Below are 25,087 nucleotides of genomic sequence, written 5' to 3'. Positions count from 1 at the left end.
TAAATGCAATTAGAAAGACTACCTTTTATTTCCTATGAATGCCAATTTTTTATATTTGTATTGTCAATAGTAAATTAAATAAAATGACTATCTGACAAAGACATAAGTATTCACTAATTAATTTGTTATAACAAAATATAATCCCTTATTCTCTTAAAATGTGATTATCTAGGAGAACCAGCAAACATAAAACCTCATGAAAAGAACACGAATACTCCACTTTAAAATTCTAAGGTGTACAGATGAAACTAAAATTTCAATATGCTAACAGACATGTTTTTAAAGCCTTTTTTAAAAAACAAACAAAACCAAAAGAAAATAGGAACTAAGGAAATGGCTTTGTTAATAAAGTACTGGCCATAAAAGCATCAATACCTGAGTTATCAGCTCCCACAAAAATAAAGCCTGGTATGATGGTACATGCTTATAATTTTAGTGCTGGAGACACAAATACACATACATACATAAACACACAAAAATTAAAAACCAGGGCTGGAGAGATGGCTCAGTGGTTAAGAGCACTGGCTGTTCTTCCAGAGGACCTAGGGTTCAATTCCCAGCACCCACATGACAGCTAACAACTGTCTGTAACTCCAGTGTCTGGGGATCTGACTCCTTCATACGAATCCACATAAAATAAAGTTAACTAAATTATTTTTTTTTTAAAAAGGAATGTAATGCAAATTTCTAGTTCATTAAAAAAAAAATCAAAAACCAAATAAACTGTAAACTGGGCACTGAAGATACTGTTTGTAATCCCAACACTCTCAACTTCAAGGCCAACATGAGCTACGTGATGAGATCCTGTCTCAAAAAAGCAAAACAAACAAACAAACTCAGCTCTAACATTATCTTTAGAACAAGAGCAAACAAAACATTTCTCTTATCTTGTGGGCATTGTGAAGAATACTGCATTTCAAAAGCTTGCTGAGATCAGTAGTGAATGCTTTAATCCCAGAGTTCCAGGGAAGGCCAGTAGATCAACATAGTGAGCTATCTATCTTTAAAAATAACATCTTGTAACTAGAAGACAACTTTTGAGAGCCACTTCTCTGGCATAAAAGAAGCACTGCTGGGCTGGAGAGATGGCTCAGAGGTTAAGAGCATTATCTGCTCTTCCTAAGGTCCTGAGTTCAATTCCCAGCAACCATATGGTGGCTCACAACCATCTGTAATGAGGTCTGGTGCCCTGTTCTGGCCTGCAGCTGTACACACAGACAGAATATTGTATACATAATAAATAAATATTAAAAAAAGAAGCACTGCTCTTAATGCAGTAATTGGGAAAAATTAGGGTGCTAAGGGATTCCTGAAGCTCTAGCTTTTAATGTACACGAATGGACAGTTTATTAGTAATTGGTTTTGAAAAGATTAAAAAAAAATAAAAACAAAACTACAGGGCCCTAAGTGCTCTTGAAGAAAGGACAAATAAAGCCGGGTGTGGCCGACCCACTGCTGAGAGGCTGAGGGAGAAGTGCTCCTGTGAAACTACAGGGAGAAGACTACAGGATGATGAAGATAAAGGTCCAAGGCAATGTTTATGGAAATAATTATACTCTGACCATGACTTACTGAACTATCTTGAAGCCAAAATGCTACAGTCTTGTCACCTACCTCACAGCTCACATCTAGCAGTCAGACAGCCTGCACTTACCAGCCTGGTGAGTACCTAACACTTGCTGGGGCTGGGGACAAAAGCTTGCATCTTGTGGCCAGTTCTGGCTGTTCTGATATTCCTGGTAGGCCATTTTCTCTTCAAGGAAGTCAGTAGGAGACCCTTAAGATACAAACACAAAATAAATTACAAGACATCACTGTTTCTAATCTGTAAGCACTTACAAGTTACAGATAGAACAATATAACACAGGCACATCTTTGAAGGGGGGAGTTGCTTGCTGTGTTTCTGAGACAGGTTTCTCATTATTTAGCCCTGGTTGGCCTCAAACTTAACTGCCAATGTCTGTTTCCTGGAGTACTAAGATTAGAGATGTGGGCTACCAAGCCCAGAAGGGAGATAAAATGTGTTTTAAAACTAGAAGGAAATGGAAAGGGCAAAACTGAAAAATTCAATATTAAGAAGGTAGTTCTTGGGCAAGCAAGATAGCTGAGTAGCAAGGATACCTGCTAGCAAGCCTGATGACCTAAGTTCAATTCCCAGGACCCACATGGTAGGAGGAAAAACCAACTTCTTCAGGTTGTTGACTGACTGACTTCTACATATGCACCACGTACTTGCTCTTAAACACAAATACACACACAAGAAATTTAAACAAACAAATAAATAAAGGAAATTATCAAGCTAAGTAATAAATTCAAAGCATTTTTTTAAACTTTGGCTTTCTGGCTAAAATTAAATTTAGATTCAAAACAAAATTTAAAATCATGTAAGCTTTGAGGGCTGAAGAGATGGCTCAGAGGTTAATAGAACTGACCACTGTTCCAGAGGTCCTGAGTTCAATTCCCAGCAACCACATGATGGCTCACACCCATCTATGAGCTCTGGTGCCCAGAACACTATATACATAATAAATAAATTTTTTAAAAAAAAAGAGTCTTAGAAAACAACAGTTTAAAAAAAGTCAGAAAACATTTTAAAAAATCATGTAAGTTTTGAAAAGCTGTCTATTCCATAATCTATATAGAAGTTGAAATAAAAAGTATAACCAACACAATTTTGAAGAAAAAAAGTAAGTGCAAGGGCTTATACTACCTGATTTCCAAAGTCAGTGTAAGCTCATCAACTCTCTTGGGTACTGATCACACACTTAAGGGCTCCAACCCTGTGCCTGACATGAAGCAAGCACTCAAATGCTGTTACAAAGAAAAGAGTTCAGAAGAAAAAACAAAACAAAAACTTCTATTAAGAGTCAACTGGCGCCAGGGAGTAAGGACACCTGCCTTTAATCCCAGCACTCTGGGAGGCAGTGAGTTCAAGGCCAACCTGGTCTACAAGGTGAGTTCCAAAACAGGGCTGTTACACACAGAAACACTGTCAAGAAGTGTCAAATGGATTATCCTAGCATTTGAGAGACCGAGGCAGCTTGATCCTGGTGAGTTTGAGAATGGACTGATCTATATAGCAAGTTCCAGTTGAGCCAAAGCTACACAATGAGTCCCCACCTCCAGGAGGAAGAAAAGGATAAGAGGGGGGTCCAATGGGTTTCATCAAAGATACCAACATAAGTAAACAGTATAAGGAGGGGACTGAGAGACAGAGTTTCTCTCTATGTGGCCTTGGCTGGGTGGATTGCAGGTCCTAGATGTCAACCACCTTGACCATGGACTTGCTTTCTGAACACTGTAGTCCCAAGTATGACCCACCATTCCCAAGTGGCTGTAAACACAAGTGTGGCCCACCATTCCTACATGGCCATTTCTTGTTTTGTTAAATTTTCTTAATGTGTATGAGTGTTTTGCCTGTAAATGTGCATATGCCTGGTCAGAAGAGAGCATCAGCTCTCTGGAACTTCAGTTATAAGACAACACATGAATTCTGGAACCAAACCCAGGACCTCTGAAAGAACAACCTTTACTCTTAACTACTGAGCCATTCATCTCTACAGTCACTGACAGTTTTTCAGCAAGCAACACGGGAGTAACTGGATACTTCATTTATACCATTTACAAAATTAACTCCAGATACATCAAAGACCTAAACAAGAATTATAATCTTAAAAGCTTGCAAAATGATACAGAGGAAATTTCTGTGGTCTTCAGGTTATGTAAAGATATGTTGATGCATCAACAAAAAAAAAACACTTTCCACAGAAAAAAGACCATGTAAATTAGACATCAAAATTTTAAACTGATGAACAAGGCAGAGAAGCACACAACTCTAGTTCCAGCACATAAGAGGTAAAGGCAGAAGGATCAAGAAGGCCAGAGACTGCCACAACACACACACACACATGATTATAAACCTTTATTAAACGACTTACATGCATAAAAGGGTAAAATCTATTATAATTGAACTATAAATCAATTTAATAATAGACATTTCAATAAAATATATACAATATATATTACACTTATGAAAACAGCTCATTATTATTTACCTTTAGGAAACACAAAATATTAATGAGACAAAGTATTAAATATTTAAAAAGTCTATAATCAGCTCAGGTATAACTCAACGGTAAAGAGCTTATCAAGTCCTGAGTTTAATCCCAAGCACTGGGAGGAAGAGTGATGGCTGAAGAGATGACTCAGTGGTTAAGAGTACTTGCTGTTCTTGCAGAGGATACAAATTTGGTTCTCAGCACTCATGCTGGATGACTCACAACCACCTATAATTTCAACTCTGGGGCATCTGACACCTTGGGTCTCTGTGGGCATCTGTACTCACAAACACTCACATTTAATTGTAGCATTCAGAAGGCAGAGGCAGGCAGAGCTCACGTGAGTTTAAGGCCAGCTTGATATAAACATCAAATTCCAGGTCAGCCAGGATTACAAAGTAAAACCTTGTCTCAAGAAATAAATATCTAAAAATTAAAAGTTATGATCACTAAGACTGACAATACAGGAAGATTTTAATGTTTGAGAAATCTGGAAACTTTCTGTTAAGAATCTAAAATGGACCAGGTGGTGGGGCACGCCTTTAATCCTAGTACTTGGGAGGCAGAGGCGGCAGATCTCTAAGTTCTAGGCTACACAAAGAAACCCTGTGGGGAGGAGGGAGGTAAAATGGCACAGGCAAATTCAGAATGTTTGCTCGTTCCTTCTGTTTATTTAAGTATTTATTTGTGCACATCTGAGTGAGAAAATGTGAGTTTATGTGTGGAGGTTGGACGGCAATTTAAGAGTCTGTTCTCTCCTTCTACCATTTGGGTCCTGGGTATTGAACTCAAGCTTGGCAGCATTTAAACCTGCTGAGCCATCTTGCCTAACTTCTTATCATTGTTTAAATAATATCTTTATTGAGGTGTAATTCACATCAGTGAAATTCATTCTTTTTAAATGTAGGATTGAGGGGGATTGGTATGTTGACAGAGATGTGTCAGATCTTACTTTGGAACATTTTCTTCATTCTCAAATAGAAATTCTATAATCTTTCATTGTCTAAGTCTACCTCAGTCCCTGACATCAACCCTTTGTTCCTATGTCACCCCTCCCCTTTTCTTTTTTGGTTTTTCGAGACAGGGTTTCTCTGTAGCTTTGGAGCCTGTTCTGGAACTAGATCTTGTAGACCAGGCTGACCTTGAAATCACAGAGATCCGCCTGCCTCTGCCTCCCGAGTGCTGGGATTAAAGGCGTGCACCACTACCACCTGGTTTATGTGGTCTTTTGTAACTGGCTTCTTTCATTTATGATTTCAAAGTGATGCTAGTTATATTGTAACTTAGAATTTCCTTCCTCTTCAAACAATACAGTCCCAAGATTGTGTGACTACCTCACACTTTCATCCATTCCTTAGCTGAGTGTGGGTTGGTCCTACTTTTTGACTACTGTAGTAACCCATGAACACATTAAAAAGGTGGATCTCTGTGAGTTCAATGCCAGCCTGGTCTACAAGAGCTAGTTCCAGAATAGAAACTCCAAAGCTACAGAGAAAGCCTGTTTCAAAACAAAACAGAAACAACAACAAAAAAATCTATATTCTTATATATATGCCTATAAGCAGAATTGCAAGGCCACATAACATTTCATCTGGAACATTTTCGGGAGCTGTGATACTTTTGTAAAATGGCCAAACACTGTGCAATTCTAAAAACAATACACAATTGACTTATTTTTTTTCCTTGTCTTCATTAGTGCCCATTTTAGTTGAGTTCTAAACCGCACAAATTATATTCATCTGCTGAAGTTTTTCCTCTAAATATTTTTTTTTCTGGAGCTGGGAAGGATGGCTCAGTGGTTAAGAGTACATATTGCTCTTACAGCAGATCTGACATCAGTTCCCAGCACCCACAAGGGGTGGTTGCGACTACCTGTAACTATGATTCAAGGGGAATCAAAAACCTCTGGCCTCCTGAACACATGTACACACACACACTCTCTTTCTCTCTCTTAAAAGTATATTATTTTTTCTGTCCTCTTTAGTTTGTTGTTTATATCTGCAACTTCCTGTAAAAAACCAAGTTGAGTATCTTTGGTGCAAAACAAGGGTTTCATTGTGAGCTTATTTTGTACACTCACAACATACTTTGGTCACCTCTTGTACCTATCTCTTCTCAAATACCTCCTGTATTACTTTCATGTTTATGTATCTTCCTTAGAGAACGAATATACTAGAGAAAGCATGTAATGATTTGTGGAGCCTACTTTATTTACACAATGATTTCCAGTTCTACCCATTTCCTGAAAACAGGATTTCATTGTTTTTTTATGGCTGGATAATGCTTGTGTTAAACCTTCGTTATTCATTTGTCAATGATCACCTAGGATGATTCCATGTCTTGGCTACTATGAATCGAAATGTCATAAACAAAGAGTCTCTACTATATGCTGAAGACTTGTAAAGTGGAGAAGCAGGTACCTTTTCCTCACACTTTCTGGAGAAGACACATTCAAGTGTGGTTACTAGGCTCTTTCTTTCTAGAAGCGAACAGCAGACATCCTGAAGCAGCTCCTGGAGCCTCATTCAGAACAGGCAGCCTACAGCTAACGGTGTTAATGAGCAGCTCTAGCAAAAACTCACTCCCACATCTTCAGCAGACACTGCTGACCTAGATTCTCCTCAGCTAAGCAGGCAAACTCCCCTGCAGGAACAACGGCATTTGGACTAAATTTAACTTTTTTCTTTCCGTTTTTTAAAAAAAGATTTATTTATGTAAGTGCTCTGCTTGCATGTGGTGCCGGTGTGCCAGAAGAGCGCAGCAGAGAGAAGAGGGCAGCAGGTCCCATCACCAGTGCTGGGACCATGTGGTTGCTGGGAACTGAACTCAGGATTTCTGGAAGAGCAGTCTTAAGCACTGAGCCATGTCTCCAGCCCTAACTTACTTTTGTTTTTTAAAGACAGCATCTCACTCTACAGTCAGGTTGGTCTCAAACTCTTACAAACTCCTACCTCAGGCCACTGAATATGGCTGGGATTACAGATGTGAGCTTTCATGTCTAGTTTTTGGGCTTTTGTTTTTATCAACAGAATTTTAATCTACTCAGAGCCTATTTTAGTAAAAGAATGAAATGTAATTCAATTTACATGAGGAAATGGAGATGACATTATCCAACACTAATCACCTGTAGAAACCTTGTCGCGTCGTACCCCCCCCCGCCCGCCCCCCCCCCGCCCCCCCCCCCCCCCCCCCCCCCCCCCCCCCCCCCCGTACAGTTCTGGTGCACAGCTTTAAGCCCAACTCAGACACAAAGGTAGGCCATCTCTAGTTCAAGGTCAGCCTGGTCCACAGAGGAGTTCCAGGATAGTCAAGGCTACACAGAGAAACCTTGTCTCAAAAGAAAACAAAACAAAGAAATCTTGGTTTTCTATTAAAGTAAACTGGTTGGGGCCCATAAGATGGCTTAGTAGGTAAAGGCACTTAGAGCGCAACTCTGGTGATCTGACTGGGTAGAGTTCCAGAAGACAAGGGAGAGAATTAACTTCATAAAGCTGTCCTCTGACCTCCACACATGTGCTGTGACACTCGTTCCCCACCCCCATGCACAGACAATAGTAATATTAAGACTGTTTTTACAAAGGGCCGAAGAGGTAACTTGGTGGTTGAGAGCAGTTACTGCTCTTGCAAAGGACCAGGTTTAGTTCCCAGCACCCACATGACAGCTCTCTGTAATTCCTCTTCTAATCACCTCTGCTAGAATAAAAGTGTGCACCACCACTTTCAGTTTAGACCCTAGGTTTTCATTTAATAGCACAAAAACTTCACTGCTATGTTTCATATACATGTTGTTAATAACCGCTAAAAAATTACCACTTGTCAAGCTCTCATACCAAATATATAGTTACTTATCTGGGGGGGGGGAGTGTCCAATACTCCATTTCCAATGTATTTAATATGTGTGAAACAGATTTCCTTCATGTACTTAAACCAAAATGACATATGATGACAAACTGAACACAGTACCTATCACATCTTACCAGGCATTAACTTACATTACATTACATTAACATCTTACATTAACTGGTGTCCAGAAAATGTTAAATGAATAAGTAATTACAAGCAATTGTAATTTCCAGGGAATTTTTTTAACCTGGAGATAAGGCTGACAGATTATTTAACTTTATTTTATGTGCATTAGTTTTACGTGCATTGGTGTGAAGGTATCTGATCCCCTGGAACCAGAGTTACAGACAATTATGAGCTGCCATGTGGGTGCTGCTGGGAATTGAACCCAGGTTCTCTGGAAGAGCAACCAGTGCTATAACCACTGAGCCATCTCTCCAGCTGGTTGACTAGCACTCTTAGAGCATTTTATTGTCTTTCTCTCTTTTTTTTTTTTTTTTTTGGCAGTGTCTCAAGTATCCCGTTGACTTAAACCATGTACCCCAAAATGACTTTGAAATTCTGACATTCGTGACTCTAATTTCTACATGCTGGAATTACAAACACATCCCCATGCCAGGCTTACATGCTAGGGATCAAAGACAGGCCTCCTTGCATGCAAGGCCAGTACTCTGCTGCTACTTTCTTGACCCTTCTTATACGTTTTTCTTAGAAATACAGTATACCGATTAAAATTCTCTTAATTTAAAAAAGAAAAAAATTCTGCCTTGTTAATTTCATTTCTGCTGGAAAATGAAACTATACAGCTGGTGTATAATTTCTAAACATAACACTATTATACAAGATGATTTACATTAAACTAAGCTAATTCGTTAAATAAATTGAATTTGCCAGGTCATACAGTGTAAGACACAAGAGCATAAAGGATATAACTAGAATCAGGTTAAAAAAAAGAAACAGGCATAATAAGCCAAAATCATCATCCCTGACATGATATATAGATATCCTAATTAGAGAAAAACAGATAAAAGGCTCTTTTCTTTTTTCAGACAAAACAGGGATTAAAATATTTCCCTAATGAGCCAATAACTCATAATGAAGCCCATTTCTATTTTTACTTTCTGTTAAACAGGTTATATGTTATATATTAAGTACTGAAGTTAGGGAAGACATTAACAGGATTTGGAATAAAGTCAGAAATTTTATTTATACATAGCCATAATCAAAATTCATCTGTGGTAACCCCATGAGATTATTAAACTTTATTTCTGTACATGTCCCATTTTTTTTCAGGTTTTCAAGACAGAGTTTCTCTGTAGCTTTGGAACCTGTTTTAGAATTAGCTCTTGTAGATCAGGCTGGCCTCGAACTCACAGAGATCCGCCTCCCTCTGCCTCCCTGAGTGCTGGGATTAAAGGTGTGCGCCACCATGGCCTGGCCGCATACCCCATTCTCAATGGCTTCAACTTTCCTATCTTCTCTCAAGTAGTATGTCTATCATACATACTGGTTGTAACCATAACCTACTACACCTACTTCTGAAGGCTGTACTCTGACCTATACACCTGCATATATACCTACATGAGAACAAAGACAGACAAACAGGCAGGCAGACAGACAATTGGGGAAAAGTTTTCAATATGCAGCCCAGGCTGGTCTGAAACTTAAAGAGTTCTCCTGAAACACTTCAACACACACATAACAAAGCAAGCATGCATGCACAGAAAAATATTTTTTTCTTTCTTCTCCCTCTCTCCCTCCCTCCCTTCCTCTCTCTGTACACAAATAGGTCTCTCCTTCTACCTTCTGGAGTTTAAAGAATGAACTCAAGTTATCAGGCATGTCAGTGAGGTCTTTTCCTGCTAAGCCACCTCAAAAGCCCTGAGGATGATCTTTAGTGTCATCTTTCTGCCTCCACCTACCAAGTCCTAGGATTACAGGCATAGATTCTTATGCCCATCTTCTTTCTACTGGTTCTTAGTGGAGACCAAATGCCTAACCATGAGACATAATATAACATGACCCTGTATACTCTCTCAATGTAACCTGCATGTTATGCAACCTACCCGTCTAACTAGACACAAGCAGTACCCACCTACTATAAAGTAGAAACAGATTAAAATTGAGCAGGTCCAAAGATGCAAGTTACACAGCAGAGGATTCAAACTCATTCACTGCTTTCTTCTTTTGCTTCCTCCTCAACCCATGCTAGTGGCCTCCTCAGAGTTCCACGTGGTCAACTGATTAATGGGTTTATAACACATGCTGGTATTCCCCAAAGTGGGAAACTACTATATCGCTACAGACCCACCCACAGAAACACCGAAAGACAGTGTTGAAATAATAGCTGTAAGTCATGTTATTTCTCTAGAGACTATAGTGCTTGATTGACAGACTCAGTTGGTAGACTGGTTTGCCATGGTGACAATACATGGACTCAACAACACAAGTCTTCCCCCACAGAAATCTTACTTGGCTAAAGCTAGCAAGTATCTACAGAATGGACCAATAATGAGACCATTATGTTGCTTTTCCTCAGATGAAACAAGCTACCCACTGATCTTCTAAAATGGAAGAGAAATATACATTTTTTTCTCATCAAAATAAAATGGTCTTACAAGAGAATGCCTATATCAACATTCTGATATTTTGTGTAGCTCTGCTTCTAACCAAGTGAGGAATGGGTGTTTTAAGAGCAAAGAATCACAGAATGGAAGATTCAATGGTTTCAACATATCCCATCACCTAGAAGGCCTAATTAAAAGAGAAAGAACTGCTCCTTGTTCACTTAGGAGACACCACTCTGAAGGGACAATCAATGCTTTGAATCAAAGACCTTAACATAAAGCTGTCTCTCTTACTGCCATGATACACACATTCAGAATCAAGGAGGCAGGTGGATTCATTCATGTTTTTGTTTATATATGTGTTTGAAGTCTGGTCCTCACACATGCTAAGCACACATTCTACCTCTGAGCCCTACCCTAAGACCCTGCCAATCACCATTCTAGAACCCAATAATCCATCACAAAAATGTTGCTTCACTCTGCCAACTGAGTTCTCGTAATTTGGAAGTCTTAGTCTCCAAAGAGGAAATACATCTACCAGCCTACACAACTAATGATGCAATTAAATTAGAAGATGGGACTCACTGCCAATTTGGTCAACTGGGACTCTTTATGTCACTGAACCAACAGTCTGAACCCACTGGCTGAAATGACTGAGCTCAATTATAAATGAGAAGTTACTATATAAAGAAAGCCAGGAAGGTTCTATCTGGAACCCAGGGGACCCTTTGAGGTACCTCTTCAAACTTCCTTGCCAAAATTAATGGAAAACTTCAGGAACAAAAACTAAGTTGAACTAGGGAATGAAAATCGGAGTCATTTCACTAGGGAAAGACATTCAAGTAGTTCAAGCTCTGCCTAAAGAAAGGGAAATATGGGGGCTGGAGAGATGGCTCAGTGGTTAAGAGCGCTGCCTGCTCTTCCAAAGGTCCTGAGTTCAATTCCCAGCAACCACATGGTGGCTCACAACCATCTGTAATGGAGTCTGGTGCCCTCTTCTGGCCTGCAGGCACATGCACAGACAGAATATTGTATACATAATAAATTAAAAAAAAGAAAGGGAAATATAAAACTGGTAATATAGAAAGGCGAGGTATGGTGATATGTATGTTTAATCCCAGCACTTGGAAGGTAGAGGTAGGTGGATCTTTGTGAGTTTTGAGACCAGCACGGTCTACAAAGGAAATCTGCAGGCCTGGCAGGGCAAGGCAAAGTGATCCCTATCTAAAAGAAAGCCACTGGGTTTGTGACCTAAATTAACAATGGCCTTATTATGAAAACCACACAACAGGTTTCTTTCTGTTTTATGGTTTGTTGAGAAAGAGTCCCTTTATGTCACCCTGGCTGTCATTTAACATTCTATGTGGATAGACTGGAGTCAGACTCAGTGAGGCCTGGCACGAGTTCTGGGATTACAGCTATGTCACATGACACCAAGCTGAAAACTATGATAGTTTTATATATTTCCTCTTTCATATATATTTTACTGGGATGAGAGATTTTTGTGTGTCCCAGGCTAGCCTCAAATTTGCTTGAATTTTTCAAGCCAGGATTTCTCTATATAACAGGCCTGACTATCCTAAAACTAGCTCTTGTACACCAGGCTGGCCTTGAACTCACAGAGATCTGCTGTCTCTGCTTCCCAAGTGCTGGGATTAAAGGTATGCGCCACCACTGCCCAATTGACTCTAAGTCTTCTACCATCACCTCCTTAGTACTAGGAATAATGGTATGTGCTACCCTAAACAGGTTTGTTTGTTTTGTTTGAAACAGGATCTCATGTGTGCCAGGCTGATCTTGAACTTGCTATATAGACAAAGATGACCTTGAATTCCCTGATGCTCCTGTCTCTACCAGAGTGATGGGATTACAGGCTTAAATCAACATACCTCTTAATGTATGAATTCTAACCATTTTCTTCCTATTATTATGAATTACTGAATATTAATTTATGAGATTAGTGTGATAGTTCGTGATTGTATCCTTGGCAGCATATAGACGATAGACCTGGGAAATTTTGAAAGTCTAGACTAGCCTGGACTATACAGCAAGAACAGAACTAGGCCATACAGAGATACATAGTAAGACTCTGTCTCAAAAAATAACAAACGGGGAGTTAGGAGTGAACTTTAGTTTGTAAAGTGCTTGCCTACCATAGACAAAATCCTAGGTTTAGTCTCCAACACCAAAGAAACCACATGAGTTAGAGCATACCTAGGTCATTAACTCTCAGGGTGTAAAGTAGCAGGAAGATCAAGACCTGCGTAGGCTACCTGAGACCGCGTGTGTGTTTAAGTGTGTGTATGTGTGTTTAAGTGTCTGTGTATGTGTGCTTAAGTGGATGGATGGATGGACGGACGGACAGACAAAGAGATGGCAGGAAAGACAGATGGCTCAGCTAGTAAAAGTAAAAGGCAAGATTGATGACCTGAGTTCAATCCCTGAGTTCCAAATGTTACTCCGGCAGGTTGTCCTCTGATCTATGCAAACATGCTAATGTACAACCCACCCCCATGCACACAAGAAAAATTAAACATGTAATAAATCTTGATAAATACATTGCAACAAAGACACTGATTGTAGAGTGGTCAGGGCTTTTTCATCATAGGAGGAAGGTAAAAAACATATTACTGATTTCATTGTCACACAGAGTTTAGATGTATGTGGAAAAGAGCATATAAAGCTATGTAGCCAAAAAGGTAGAGTGCCAGTCATCCGTTTACTGCAACTCGGCTCCAGGTGTATTCATTGGATCCTGCTAACATTTCCTTTGGCGGTTGTTAAGTACAGAGCACACTTAGAAGGGCATCTCTACTCCATTCCAGTGTGCTTTCTATTCTCTTTCTTCCATAGTGTTCTGCTTTGAAGAACATTGAAATGTGGTAGTCGTGGCATAAAGTTTTGGTAAGCACCACTGTGAGCATCTTCATGGGAACATATCTGCCAGTATTCTAAAATGGCTTCCAAGTAACTTGGTACCCTGAAGGAACTCGGCAACATCAACAAAGCGAGGTAAACACAGGGAGGACTAGAAATATGGTTAGTGAGATGACAGGGATATCTTGTGGTCCCTTCTAGTAGTATGTTGGCTGAGGCTTTTTCTTTAACATACGTTACCACTGGAGGGCTGTCAGATTTAAACAAACAAACAAACAAACAAACAAAAACAAAAAACAACTGATCTATATGCAGGGTCACACCAGTTACTTTTTAAAACATTTTAATTATTATTTTAGATATATATGTGTTTTGACTGCATGATGTATGTGTACTATGTGATTGCCTGGTGGCCTCGGAGTTCCCCAGAAACTGGAGTTATGACTGGTTGCCAACCACAATAAGATTGCTGGGAATCGCACCTGGGATTGCCAGTGCTCTTCTGAGCCATTTCCCCAGGGCTCCCCCTGCCCTCATTGGATATTTTTAAAGAATATACACTGCAGGAGGCAGGCAGAAGCAAGCTAGGGTATAATTCAGGAGACCACAGTGTTAGGTGGTAGCTACAACTACAGAAATACCAGTTGGGGGTATACCCAGACATGGTCAGGATCTGTCTTTTTCTGAAAAACTAGACATGGGTGAGAGAAATTATGGTAAGAAAGACAGATGTTTCAGCCAGCTTGCTAAAGGGCAGAGTTTGCATTTAATGATATTGGGAGCAGGTATTTTTGTTTGGGTATTATTCTTTTGCAGGTGGAAAGGGGGATAATGAGTTCAGTTTAGGACATCTGAAACTTGAAATGATGAGTTAGTTCTATATTCAAATAGCAATTTCAATTTCTAATCTTCATGGGAGTTATATCTGCTCTTACAAAAATGTTCCATAAACTGTCTAGCATTTAAATAGTATCTACATATTTATGTATTCTCACTACAACTATTTCTTCATTTTGCAAAACTAAAATCCTCACCTTCTGCAGGCTGCCTTTTTATCTTCCATTTCTATGAACCTGACTCTTCCAGGAGTCTGAGTTAATGCTATCACACAGTACTTGTCTTCTGCAGTGGGCTTGTTTGATTGCAGTGTCAGGGATTTGAACTTACAGTCTTGAGCAGGCCAGGCAAGCAATCTAACTCTATTCTACATCCCCCTTTCAATTAGGATGTCTCATCATAAGGTTCCCCATGCTTTAGCCACATCAAGAGTTCACATACCACATTTTATTTATCCACTCCTGTTTGACAGAACACCTGAGTAGCTTCTATCTTTTGGCTAATATAAATAATGCATCTACAAATATGGGTGAACAAAAGTCTGTTCAAGTTCCTACTTTTTAGGGGTTTTTTTTGGTGTTTAGGTTTTATTGTTTTTTTGTTTTTTTGTTTTTTTTTTTTTTTTGAAGCAGGGATTCTCTGTGTAGCTTTGGAGCCTGTCCTAGTACTCGCTCTGTAGATCAGGCTGGCCTCGAACTCACGGAGATCCACCTGCCTCTGCCTCCCTAGTGCTGGGATTAAAGGTGTGCAACCACCACCCAGGCCCTACTTTTAGTTTTACTGGTGAAACATCTCTAAGCAATTTCTTATTGTTATTTTGTTTTTGAGATAAGATCTCATTAAATAGCCCAGGCTAACTTTAAACTTGTTATAATCTCTTGCTGTCTCAGATTTTTTTTTCATTTGAGCTAGATATATATATATATATATATATATATATATATATATATATATATATATATATTGAGCTCTATGTTTTTCTCTGCTTCCCTCCCTGCCTCTTCCCTCCTCCCTTCAATCCTCTCCCAAGGTCCCCATGCTCCCAATTTACTCAGGAGATCTTGTCTTTTTATACTTTCTACTTCCCATGTGGATTAGATCTATATAAGTCTCTCCTAGTGTCCGCATTGTTGTCTAAATTCTCTGGGATTGTGGTTTGTAGGCTGGCTTTCTTTGTTTTATGTTTAAAAGCCACCTATGAGTGAGTACATGTAATAATTGTCTTTCTTACCTCATTCAAAATAATATTTTCTAGTTCCATCAATTTACCTGCAAAATTCAAGCTGTCATTTTTTTCTGCTGTGTAGTACTCCACTGCGTAAATGTACCACATTTTTCTTATTCATTCTTCGATCAGGGGCATTTAGGTTGTTTCCAGGTTCTGGCTATGACAAACAATGCTGCTATGAACATAGTTGAGCACATGTCCTTGTGGCACGATTGAGCATCCTTTGGATATATACCCAAAAGTGGTATAATTGGGTCTTGAGGAAGGTTGTTTACTAATTTTCTGAGAAATTGCCACACTGACATTCAAAGGGGTTGTACCAGCTTGCATTCCCACCAGCAATGCAGAAGTGTTCCCTTTCCCCCACAACCTCTCTAAGTTGTCACCAGTGTTTTTGATCTTGGTCATTCTTACAAGTGTAAGATGGAATCTCAGAGTTGTTTTGATTTGCATTTCTCTGATGACTAAGGATGTTGAACATTTCCTTAGGTATCTTTCAGGCATTTTATTTTATTTATTTTTAAGATTTATTTATTATGTATACAACATTCCTTCCCTGTATGCCTGCATGCCAGAAGAGGGCACCAGATCTCATTAAAGATGGTTGTGAGCCACCATGTGGTTGCTGGGAATTGAACTAGGGACCTCTGGAAGAGCAGTCAGTGCTCTTAACCGCTGAGCCATCTCTCCAGCCCCTTTCAGGCATTTTAGATTCCTCTGTTAAGAGTTCTCTGTTGAGGTCTGTACTCCATTTTTTTTATTGGATTATGTGATCTTTTGGTGTCCAATTTCTTGAGTTCTTTGTATATTTTGGAGATCAGACCTCTGTCTGATGTGGGGTTAGTGAAGATCTTTTCCCATTCTGTAGGTTGCCGTTTTGTCTTGCTGACTGTGTCCTTTGCTTTACAGAAGCTTTTCAGTTTCAGGAGGTCCCATTTATTAATTGTTTCTCTCAGTGTCTATACTGCTGGGGTTATATTTCGGAAGTGGTCTCCTGTGCCAATCTGCTCAAGTATACTTCCCACTTTTTCTTCTATAAGGTTCAATGTGGCTGACTTTATGTTGAGGTCTTTGACACATTTGGACTTAAGTTTTGTGCATGGTAATAGATATGGGTCTATTTTTCATTCTTCTACGTGTTGATATCCAGTTATGCCAGCAGCACTTGTTAAATGTGCTTTCTTTTTTCCACTTGATATTTTTTGCTTCTTTATCAAAGATCGGGCGTTCGAAGATGTGTGGATTGATATCTAAGTCTTCTATTCGGCTCCATTGGACCTCCTGTCTGTTTTTATGCCAATACCAGGCTGTTTTCAGTACTGTAGATCTGTAGTAGAGTTTGAGGTCAGGGATTGTGATGCCTCCAGAAGTTCTTTTATTGCCCAGGATTGTTTTGGCTATCCTGGGTTTTTTGCTTTTTCATATGAAGTTGAGTACCGTTCTTTGGGGGTCTTTTGGAGAATTTTGCTGGGATTTTGATGGGCATTGCGTTGAAGCTGTCTCAGATTCTTAAGTGCTTTAATTATAAGCTCAATAAATCTATTTTATTATTTTTTTTAAAGACAGGGTCTCATGACTGCTGGGTTAACCATAAACTCAGTATGTAGCTAAGCCAAAGATGATCTTGAGGGGTTAGGAATTAGCTGTGTGGTATAGTGCTTACCTAGCAAGCGAAAGACCCTGAGTTGGGTTCTCAGTTTCCACCCACCCCCTGAAGAAAAGAAGACAAAATAACAAAGATGATCTTGAACTTCTGGTCCTCTTGTGCTACATCCTAGCCCCCAATATAATCACCATCTACCCCCACACACACTATTTTGAATGGGTTGTTTATTTGTGTAGTGTGTGTGTGAGTTTTAAAGAGATACGCCTCCCTCTGCCTCTCTGGGATTAAAGGTACCTGCTACTTTGTCTAGCTCACCCACCAACCCTGCCCTCTTTTGAAAGATTTATTTTTATTTCATGAATATAGGTATTCTGCCTGAATATATGAGTGGCCCCAAATACATTTCAGATCCCTGGGAACTAGAGCTACCAATGGTTATAAGCCCACAAGTAGGTACCGAGAATTGAACCTGGGTCCTCTGGAAGAGCAGTCAATATTCTTAATTGCTAAGTCATTTCTCCAGTACCATAAGGATTCTTTTATATATGAATATCCAGATTTCCCAACACCATTTGTTGGGAAAGCTGTAATTTCCCTAATGATTACCTTGTCATCTGTGTCCAAAATCATCCCAACATATGTACAAAGATTCGTTTCTTGGCTTCCTATTTTATTCCTTGGTCTAGATATCTACCAGCATAATGGTTTTGTTTCAAACTGGGCTATAGGTAGCCCTGACTAAACTCATGGTCCTCTTGCCTCCACCTCCCAAGAACTAAGACTACAGAAATGCACCACTACCATGCCTAGAGCCTTTGCATCACAAAGCCAGATTTATTTACAGTCAGCATATGAAGTTTTAAAATCAGCAGAGACTTAACTCTGTTCAAGATTGCTTTTGCTACTTGGATTGCTTCTTGAGATTTAGGTGGTCAGTTTTTCCAGGTTTTTTTTTTTTAAAAAATATTTATTTATTTATTTATTTATTTATTTATTATGTATACAATATTCTGCCTGTGTTTATGTCTGCAGGCCAGAAGGGGGCACCAGACCTCATTACAGATGGTTGTGAGCCACCATGTGGTTGCTGGGAATTGAACTCAGGACCTTTGGAAAAGCAGGCAATGCTCTTAACCACTGAGCCATCTCTCCAGCCCCTTCCAGTTTTTTTCAAAAAGATTACTATGAGTTTTAGGGCAAATCAGTTAATAAAATGGCATAATAAATCTTCTAACATTTTACTGCCATTTGGAAGCCCCTTTCAGAACCTGGCCGCACTGATCATTTGTGTTCATCCTTCTTATACAAGCTCCAACATGCTATGGCTGGTTTACAAGCTCCAACATGCTATGGCTGGTTTTGGTGGTGGTGGTTGGGGTGTTACTTGTGTGGAGACCAGGACAACCTCAAAGTCATCAAGAATGATCTCCAGTCAGTAGTGATGGTATGTCTTTTTGTTGCTGAGACAGGGTTTCTCTGACCTGGGTGTTCTAGAACTAATTCTGTAGACCGTGCTGGCATGAGATCTGCCTGTCTCTGCCTCCTGAGTGCTGGGATTAAAGGCATACACCAACACATGTTGTTGTTGGGAGGCACAGGAAGGTGGCACACAAGGCCAGCCACATCTACACAGTGAGTTCCAGAACAGTCAAAGATATATAGCATGATCCTGTCTCAAAAAAAGGAAAGAGACACACAAAAAAATAGATGGGAGGGAGGGAAGAAGGAAAAGACAGCCTTCTACTATCTTTGAAACAAAGTCTCTCAGTGGCCTGGGGAGCATCAGGTGAGCGGGCTGACCAGTGAGCTCCAGGGATGTGCCTCCTCAGTGTCCTCACCTATTACTGTGTGGCTAAGTCCTCCAAAAGCAAAACACTGCCTTCAGAGAGGAAGAGGATGCCCATAAGCCTCAGGAGGACAAAAGGTCATACACGCAGGAGGACAAAAACACGGAAGATTATTGAAAGCCCCTACAGTTATTGGGGAGTGGAAAGAAAAGACATGTTGGGAGCCACCTTCAAGTTGCAGTGCTATAGGTTTCTGGAGCCATATTGGAGTGGGCTTTCTGGTGGTGCAGCTACTTCTGTGTTATCCGTGCTCCTTGTATGTAACCCCTTACTTAATAGTAATCCCAGTAAGATGTTCAGTAGATATTGGTGCAATCATTACTTTTGTCTGTCGTGAGCTTAGGTGAAGACATGCATGTTTGTGTTTGTCACCCAGGAAGTCAGCCACACAATACCGCCACACCCAGCTTTTTATATGGGTACTGAGGACTGAACTCAGGTCCTGAATTTTGTGAGGCAAGCATGTTACTGACATAGCCATCTCCCCAGCCTCAAGAGCTATTTTTAAAGGGCCCTAAGAACCCTAAGATTGGGTACTCCTCCCTTGCAATTCTCCCTTTCGGAAGCTCTATCTCACTTTTCTTTAGTAATTCTACGTTTTCCTAAAAAGAAACACCCTAGAAATTTAAACAATAAATTGTCTAAATTAAACTTAATTATATATGTGAAATTTCCTACGAAGAAAACTTGTATCAGAAGATGATTACGAAACAGCAGATCCAGGAGGTGGTGATGCACACTTTTGATCCTAGCACTTGGGTGGCAGAGACAGATGGATCTTTTTGAGTTCAAAGTCAGCTTGACCGCCAGGGTTACATAGAGAAACCCTGTCTTGAAAAACGAAAAAAGCAGACAAACAAAACAAAACCATGAAAACTTTACAAAGCACTGATTGCTAGTATGTTACTAATGTCTCCAATAGCTGGTTTATATGCAAAAAAAAAAAAAAAAAAACCAACTAAACTTTGATCCTAAGATTTCTGGTGAAGAGAGAAAAATGAGAACAGATTACCATGGCTTGGAACTCTCAATCTTACTGCTTCTGATTCCTAAATTCTAGGATTGCAAACATATACCACCATCCCTAGAATCCTAAAAATTATCTTAATTTAGGCATCATACTACATTTACAAACTTTTCTATTGTACAAATACAGCATTCTACATACTGCACCATATTAAATATTACTGAACATAACAAATTGTATTAGATAAACCCAGAAGGTATTGCAAGAAAACTGTGGATACATACTTTTAAATATGGTACAATAACATAACAATTAATATACCACAGAAGATATGACTTTTAGAAGATCATTTTACCATTCTGCCAACACTGCATGTGCTACCAAACTATCAATAGTCAACTGAGCTTCCTAATGCTCAGATTCTGGATAACAGAGTTTAAGTTTAAGTTTAATTGTTTAAGTGAAAATGCTTGAGAGAAGTCCATAAAACTACAGAATTATGAATGGGATCCAAAGCTTTGTTAGACTGATAACTTAAGCCTCAAAGTGATAAGTAATATACTTCAATAATTAAGACCCCAGCCAAAATCCAGTTCATAAAATGTTAATGTACAATGTTTATTAGTGTAATTTATTTAGAACAATGGCACAGTAAAATGTCCCAATATACAAACTGTTAAAAGTCTAAAGTCACAAAAAATACAGGTGAAGCTAAAAACTTGTTTAAAAAAAAAAGGTGGGATTAAATAGACTTCTACATGTTCAATATTGGATGATACAGGGTTGGAGGGAGAATGAGAATTATTATCACATTTAAGTACAAAGGCCCATATACTCTGTGATCGTCATGGTAACAAAGCACTCTTTCTTTTTTCAAGGGACAGGCTACTTCTTAAGTAGCTATATATGAAACATTATATTATTGCTTTCAAAATATAATTATCTAAATGCAACAAATGAAGCTAACAAACTACTTTAAATTTCATCTGGCTATTAGCAGAAAATTAACATTTACAAACTCATGAAGAAAACACATTTAAAAATTTTTAAGCAAAATAAAGATAAAATGGAATAAAACAATGTCAATTATGAAATATGAGTGCATGTGACATTTCCTGCCTGGCATTATATAACTACCCGATACGAGAAAAGCTATGGAGATTGCTTAAAAATCAACAGAAACATACCAAACATGACTTTAAAAAGCAAATGCTAATTTTTAAGTTCCCTGGGTTATATCTCCCACCCCTCAATAAAAAGGGGGAAAAAAAGCAGTGTGTGTGTGTGTGTGTGTGTGTGTAAAAGCATGTTCTGTTTGATGTCATGCTTTCCTACAGGAATTTCACACTGTTGTCAACAGCTTGGAAGACACGCTGTACCTAGACCTACAGAAGGAGTGCACAGTACAGATATCAGCCTTGCGATCGCATGCCTGTAGAAGACAATGCTTCAGTTGCAGAAGTCACTGCAAGGACTTCCTTAAATCTTCTGGATACTTTGATTTTACCATCCAAAAGTATATTTGGGGGGAATTTGTTTTCTTGTTTTTGTTGTTGTTTTTCAAAGACAGGGTTTTTCTGTTTAACAGCGCTGGCTGTCCTGGAACTCACTCTGTAGACCAGGTTGGCCTCAAACTCCCAGAGATCCACCTGCCTCTGCCTCCTGAGTGTTAGGATTAAAGGCTACTACAGCAGGGCAATTTGTTTTTGAGACAAGGTTTCGTGAAGCTCAGGGCAGCCTTGAACTCACACTATAGCTCAGGCTGGCCTCCCACTTTTACAAATCCTGACTAATCTTACTTACTGGAGTCTGAAATCTCTTTAACATGAATCCTTACAACCAGGTTTCAAAGTTAGTTTTTTGTCAGAAGATCAAATAAAAAGCACATTTTACATTCCAGTTCTTATATCAGAATTCCACTAATATCTCAAACATGGACTGGGATTTATGTTCTTCTCCTAAAAACCCAAAGGTTAATCGAAGGTTCCATAGTGCTTGTCTTAAATGATTCTAGGTTTTTATGTTCTTTTGTTTGATTTTATTTCTTTGGGAAAATGAAGAAAAAGTATCAATGAGACAAAGTAAGAATGTAAACTCTCATTTCATGATAAAGGATTTTACAGGACTTCATATATGATACACCAATTCTACTGGAATGTTGCAGAAAAAAAAGCACTTCAGAACACAAACAGATCCTAATTCTGAATGCAATTTTTGGAGCAATCGGACAACAATTTGACTAGAAGCTAGGCACATGGACACCTGCATGGAATGTCAGCTGCGGAAGGGAATGCTTGAGTCCAGTACGTTAAGGCTAGCCTGAGTGACACATAGGAAGGTGGGCTGCAGCAGGGTGAGTTCGGACTGCCATGAAGGCCCTCAGCGTAGCTGCCTTAGAAGCTTGCTAAGCTGTCGGTGCTTCTCAAGTATTGTATGGTGGCTTCTTTGATGTTCAGGAGAAAATGCTTTTTATCCCACATTACCCTCTGCCCTATCTGCAAAAGTCAAGAACATAAAAGCTATGCTCCAGTTTTCTTTAACTTCCCAATTCTTACTTTATGATTTTGCTCAAAAAGTAACTTCAAATATTTTTTTTAAAAAATCACAAGAATTATATTGTCAAATTTTCAGAAACCTCTAGACAAATAGGTAAGACAGTTTATGATAAAAACAATTTCAGTCCACCCTGCAAATAACAAAGACATTAAAAAAAACAAAAAACAAAAACAAGGTGTCACTGTGTAGCCCTAGCTGGCTGGGACTCAGAGATGAGCCAGCCTCTTCAGGCTGGGATTAAAGCTACTCACCACAACACCCAGCATAAATAACAATTTCATTCAGAGAAATAATTTCTCAACTGGAAAACAATAATTCAGATTTTAGTAATGCAGAAAGAAACACTGGTCGTCTGAAAGCCTAACTGTCACCAAAAGCAAGCTCACAGGGGGAAACAGGAAGGGCAGGAAAGGGAAATTCACTGCAGCTCGGTGGGCTCAACCCCTTTATGAAAGCACGGGTTCAATAGGTTTTACAGTCTATGGATTCCCCCACTGATTATGCAAAGAAAAAAAATGGAAAAAGCCAACTAAAAAAATGTTTAAAGAAAAATATATGACTGAATTAAATGATAAAATGAATCTAAAAGAGATCAAGAAAAAGAAATAACATTTGATGACTTTTATAAAAATACTAAAATCGAAAGAACTCATTCTGCACATTGTGCTCACAAAGGGAAAGGAGGTTCCATCAAGCCCTGCAGAACCCAAGAAGCAGGTGGCTTGTTCAGGCATCAGCAGAATTAGGCCCCGAAGAACTACCCTCAGTTTCTTCTACATGGTGTCCCGGAAGGAAAAGCAAAGCTGCAAAATGCTGAGGGTTTTAGAAGTGTAACGGTGCTTAGGAAAGATCACTGGTCTGGTGTTGCGGCAGCCCCAGTGCTGAGAGACACGCTAGGCTTCTAGGAGGAGAAAAATAGAAAGGGAAGAAGAAACAGGAAGGGGAAGGAAAGGGTGGAAAAGCACAGGTCATTAGTAAACAGCAAGTTCAATACAGCAAGACTCTCATCAACTCCACCATGCTATTAGTGGAGCTCTCCTCTCTAAGCTCTACAGACAACATCTAAGGAAAACCGAGAGAGGAGTTTTCAAAGGGGCACTAAGCCAGATGCTCTAGTTAGTGACGGCAAATCAGAAGCAAGTCACAACATGCTCCCCAAAACATGCACTCTTCACCTACTCTGCTTCCTCCTCTAATGAAATCTCTATACTCAGTAATAACACCTGTTTGGTTTTTTTTAAGACATGGTTTCTCTGTAACTTTGGAGCCTGTCCTGAAACTAATTCTTGTAGACCAGGCTGGCCTCGAACACAGAGATCCGCCTGCCTCTGCCTCCTGAGTGCTGGGATTAAAGGCGTGCACCACCACTGCCTGACTAATACACCTGTTTTGAAAAGCAATGAAAAGAGAGCCACATCAGAACCCAAACAATTCAGATGTGAACACAACATTTTACCTAATGAAAGATATCCAAAGGCAGAAAGACAAGTTCTTATAGTGCCAATGGGCAAGTCGCCAAAGAGCAAAACAGTTCCCCTGGTGTCATCAGAATACTCTCGATGTTTCAAAACTGTGTCCTGGGCACACACAGCTGAGCCCTAGCCACCGTACTATCAACATTTAAAACACTAAGTCTCCAGGCTGGAGAGATGGCTCTTTCAGAGTACCCGAGTTTGATTCCCAGCACCCACATCAGATGATTTACAACTGTTTGTAACTGCAGCTTCAGGAGACCCCATGCTATCTCCCCTCACCTCCCCACACACAAATAAAAATAGAATAAATCTTTAAAAAGTAAAACAACAGTGACAAACACACACACACACACACACACACAAACACTAAGTCTTTTCTGGTCAGGCTTGACATCCTGTTAGAGAAGAAGTCTAACTTAGATTTGATAGTTGTTCTTTCCTATATATAAAAAAAAAAAAATACCCACGAGGCTGGAGGAATGGTTCAGTGGTTAAGAGGACCGGTTCTTTCAGAGGACCTGGGTTCAATTCCCAGCACCCACACGGCAGCTCAGAACCATCTGTAACTCTAGTTTGAGGGATTTTGACACGTTTGCATCAATGCACATAAAATAAATAAGTTATTTTTTAAAAAACCAGCAATACCCACTTGCTAGAAACAGCAATTCTATTCTCCATCCCTTCTTCCTACCAACATTAACTCCAGGTTAAAAATACTGGATTTACTTTTTTGCTTTTTGTTTTAAGAGTTGCTTTTGTTTTTAATTATGTGTACACGTGTGAGTATGTCTGTGTGTAGGGGTGCGCATGTGACACAGCTGTACCCAAAGGCCAGAGGGAGACTCCCCTGGAGGGGAGGTAACAGATGGTTGTCACTCACCCTGCTGGAAATTAACTTAGGGCCCTGCAAGAGCAATACAGCTCTTCAACACTCAGCCCTTTTTCTAGTTTGTTTGTTAGTTTTTGGTTTTTGCATTGTTTTGTTTTGTTTTGTTTTTTTGAGAAAGGGACTTGTTCTAAGGTCCAAACTAGCCTCAAAATGCCTGCCAAATGTTGGAATTACAGCTGTGAGCAAACCGCACTCGTGCTGAAACCACTGCTTCTCACTAGCAGGAATCACTGCCAATCAGTTTTCCTTCCAAAGCAGGAGCAGAAATAATCAATATATATGAGTACAACTATCCAAGTTAAAAATAAAAAAAGTCAATTCTTTTGATGATAACATG

General features: G+C 39.4%; 1 protein-coding gene across 3 annotated transcripts in view; it reads right to left on the bottom strand.

Annotated features, from left to right (window-relative positions):
- Map4 (microtubule associated protein 4) overlaps positions 1–25,087 on the bottom strand; it is a 134,907-nt gene that overhangs the window by 52,159 nt on the left and 57,661 nt on the right. For all 3 annotated transcript variants that reach the window (XM_038324459.1, XM_038324460.1, XM_038324461.1), the window contains exon 4: positions 1,655–1,777. In XM_038324459.1, coding sequence (XP_038180387.1) covers positions 1,655–1,777 — 123 coding nt within the window. The remainder of the gene's footprint in view (positions 1–1,654; positions 1,778–25,087) is intronic.

Source organism: Arvicola amphibius, chromosome 3, assembly GCF_903992535.2.
Source record: "Arvicola amphibius chromosome 3, mArvAmp1.2, whole genome shotgun sequence".
NCBI classification, from domain to species: Eukaryota; Metazoa; Chordata; class Mammalia; order Rodentia; family Cricetidae; genus Arvicola; species Arvicola amphibius.
The sequence above is the reverse complement of the archived record's forward strand: the minus strand, read 5'-3'. Positions and strand labels throughout refer to the sequence as shown.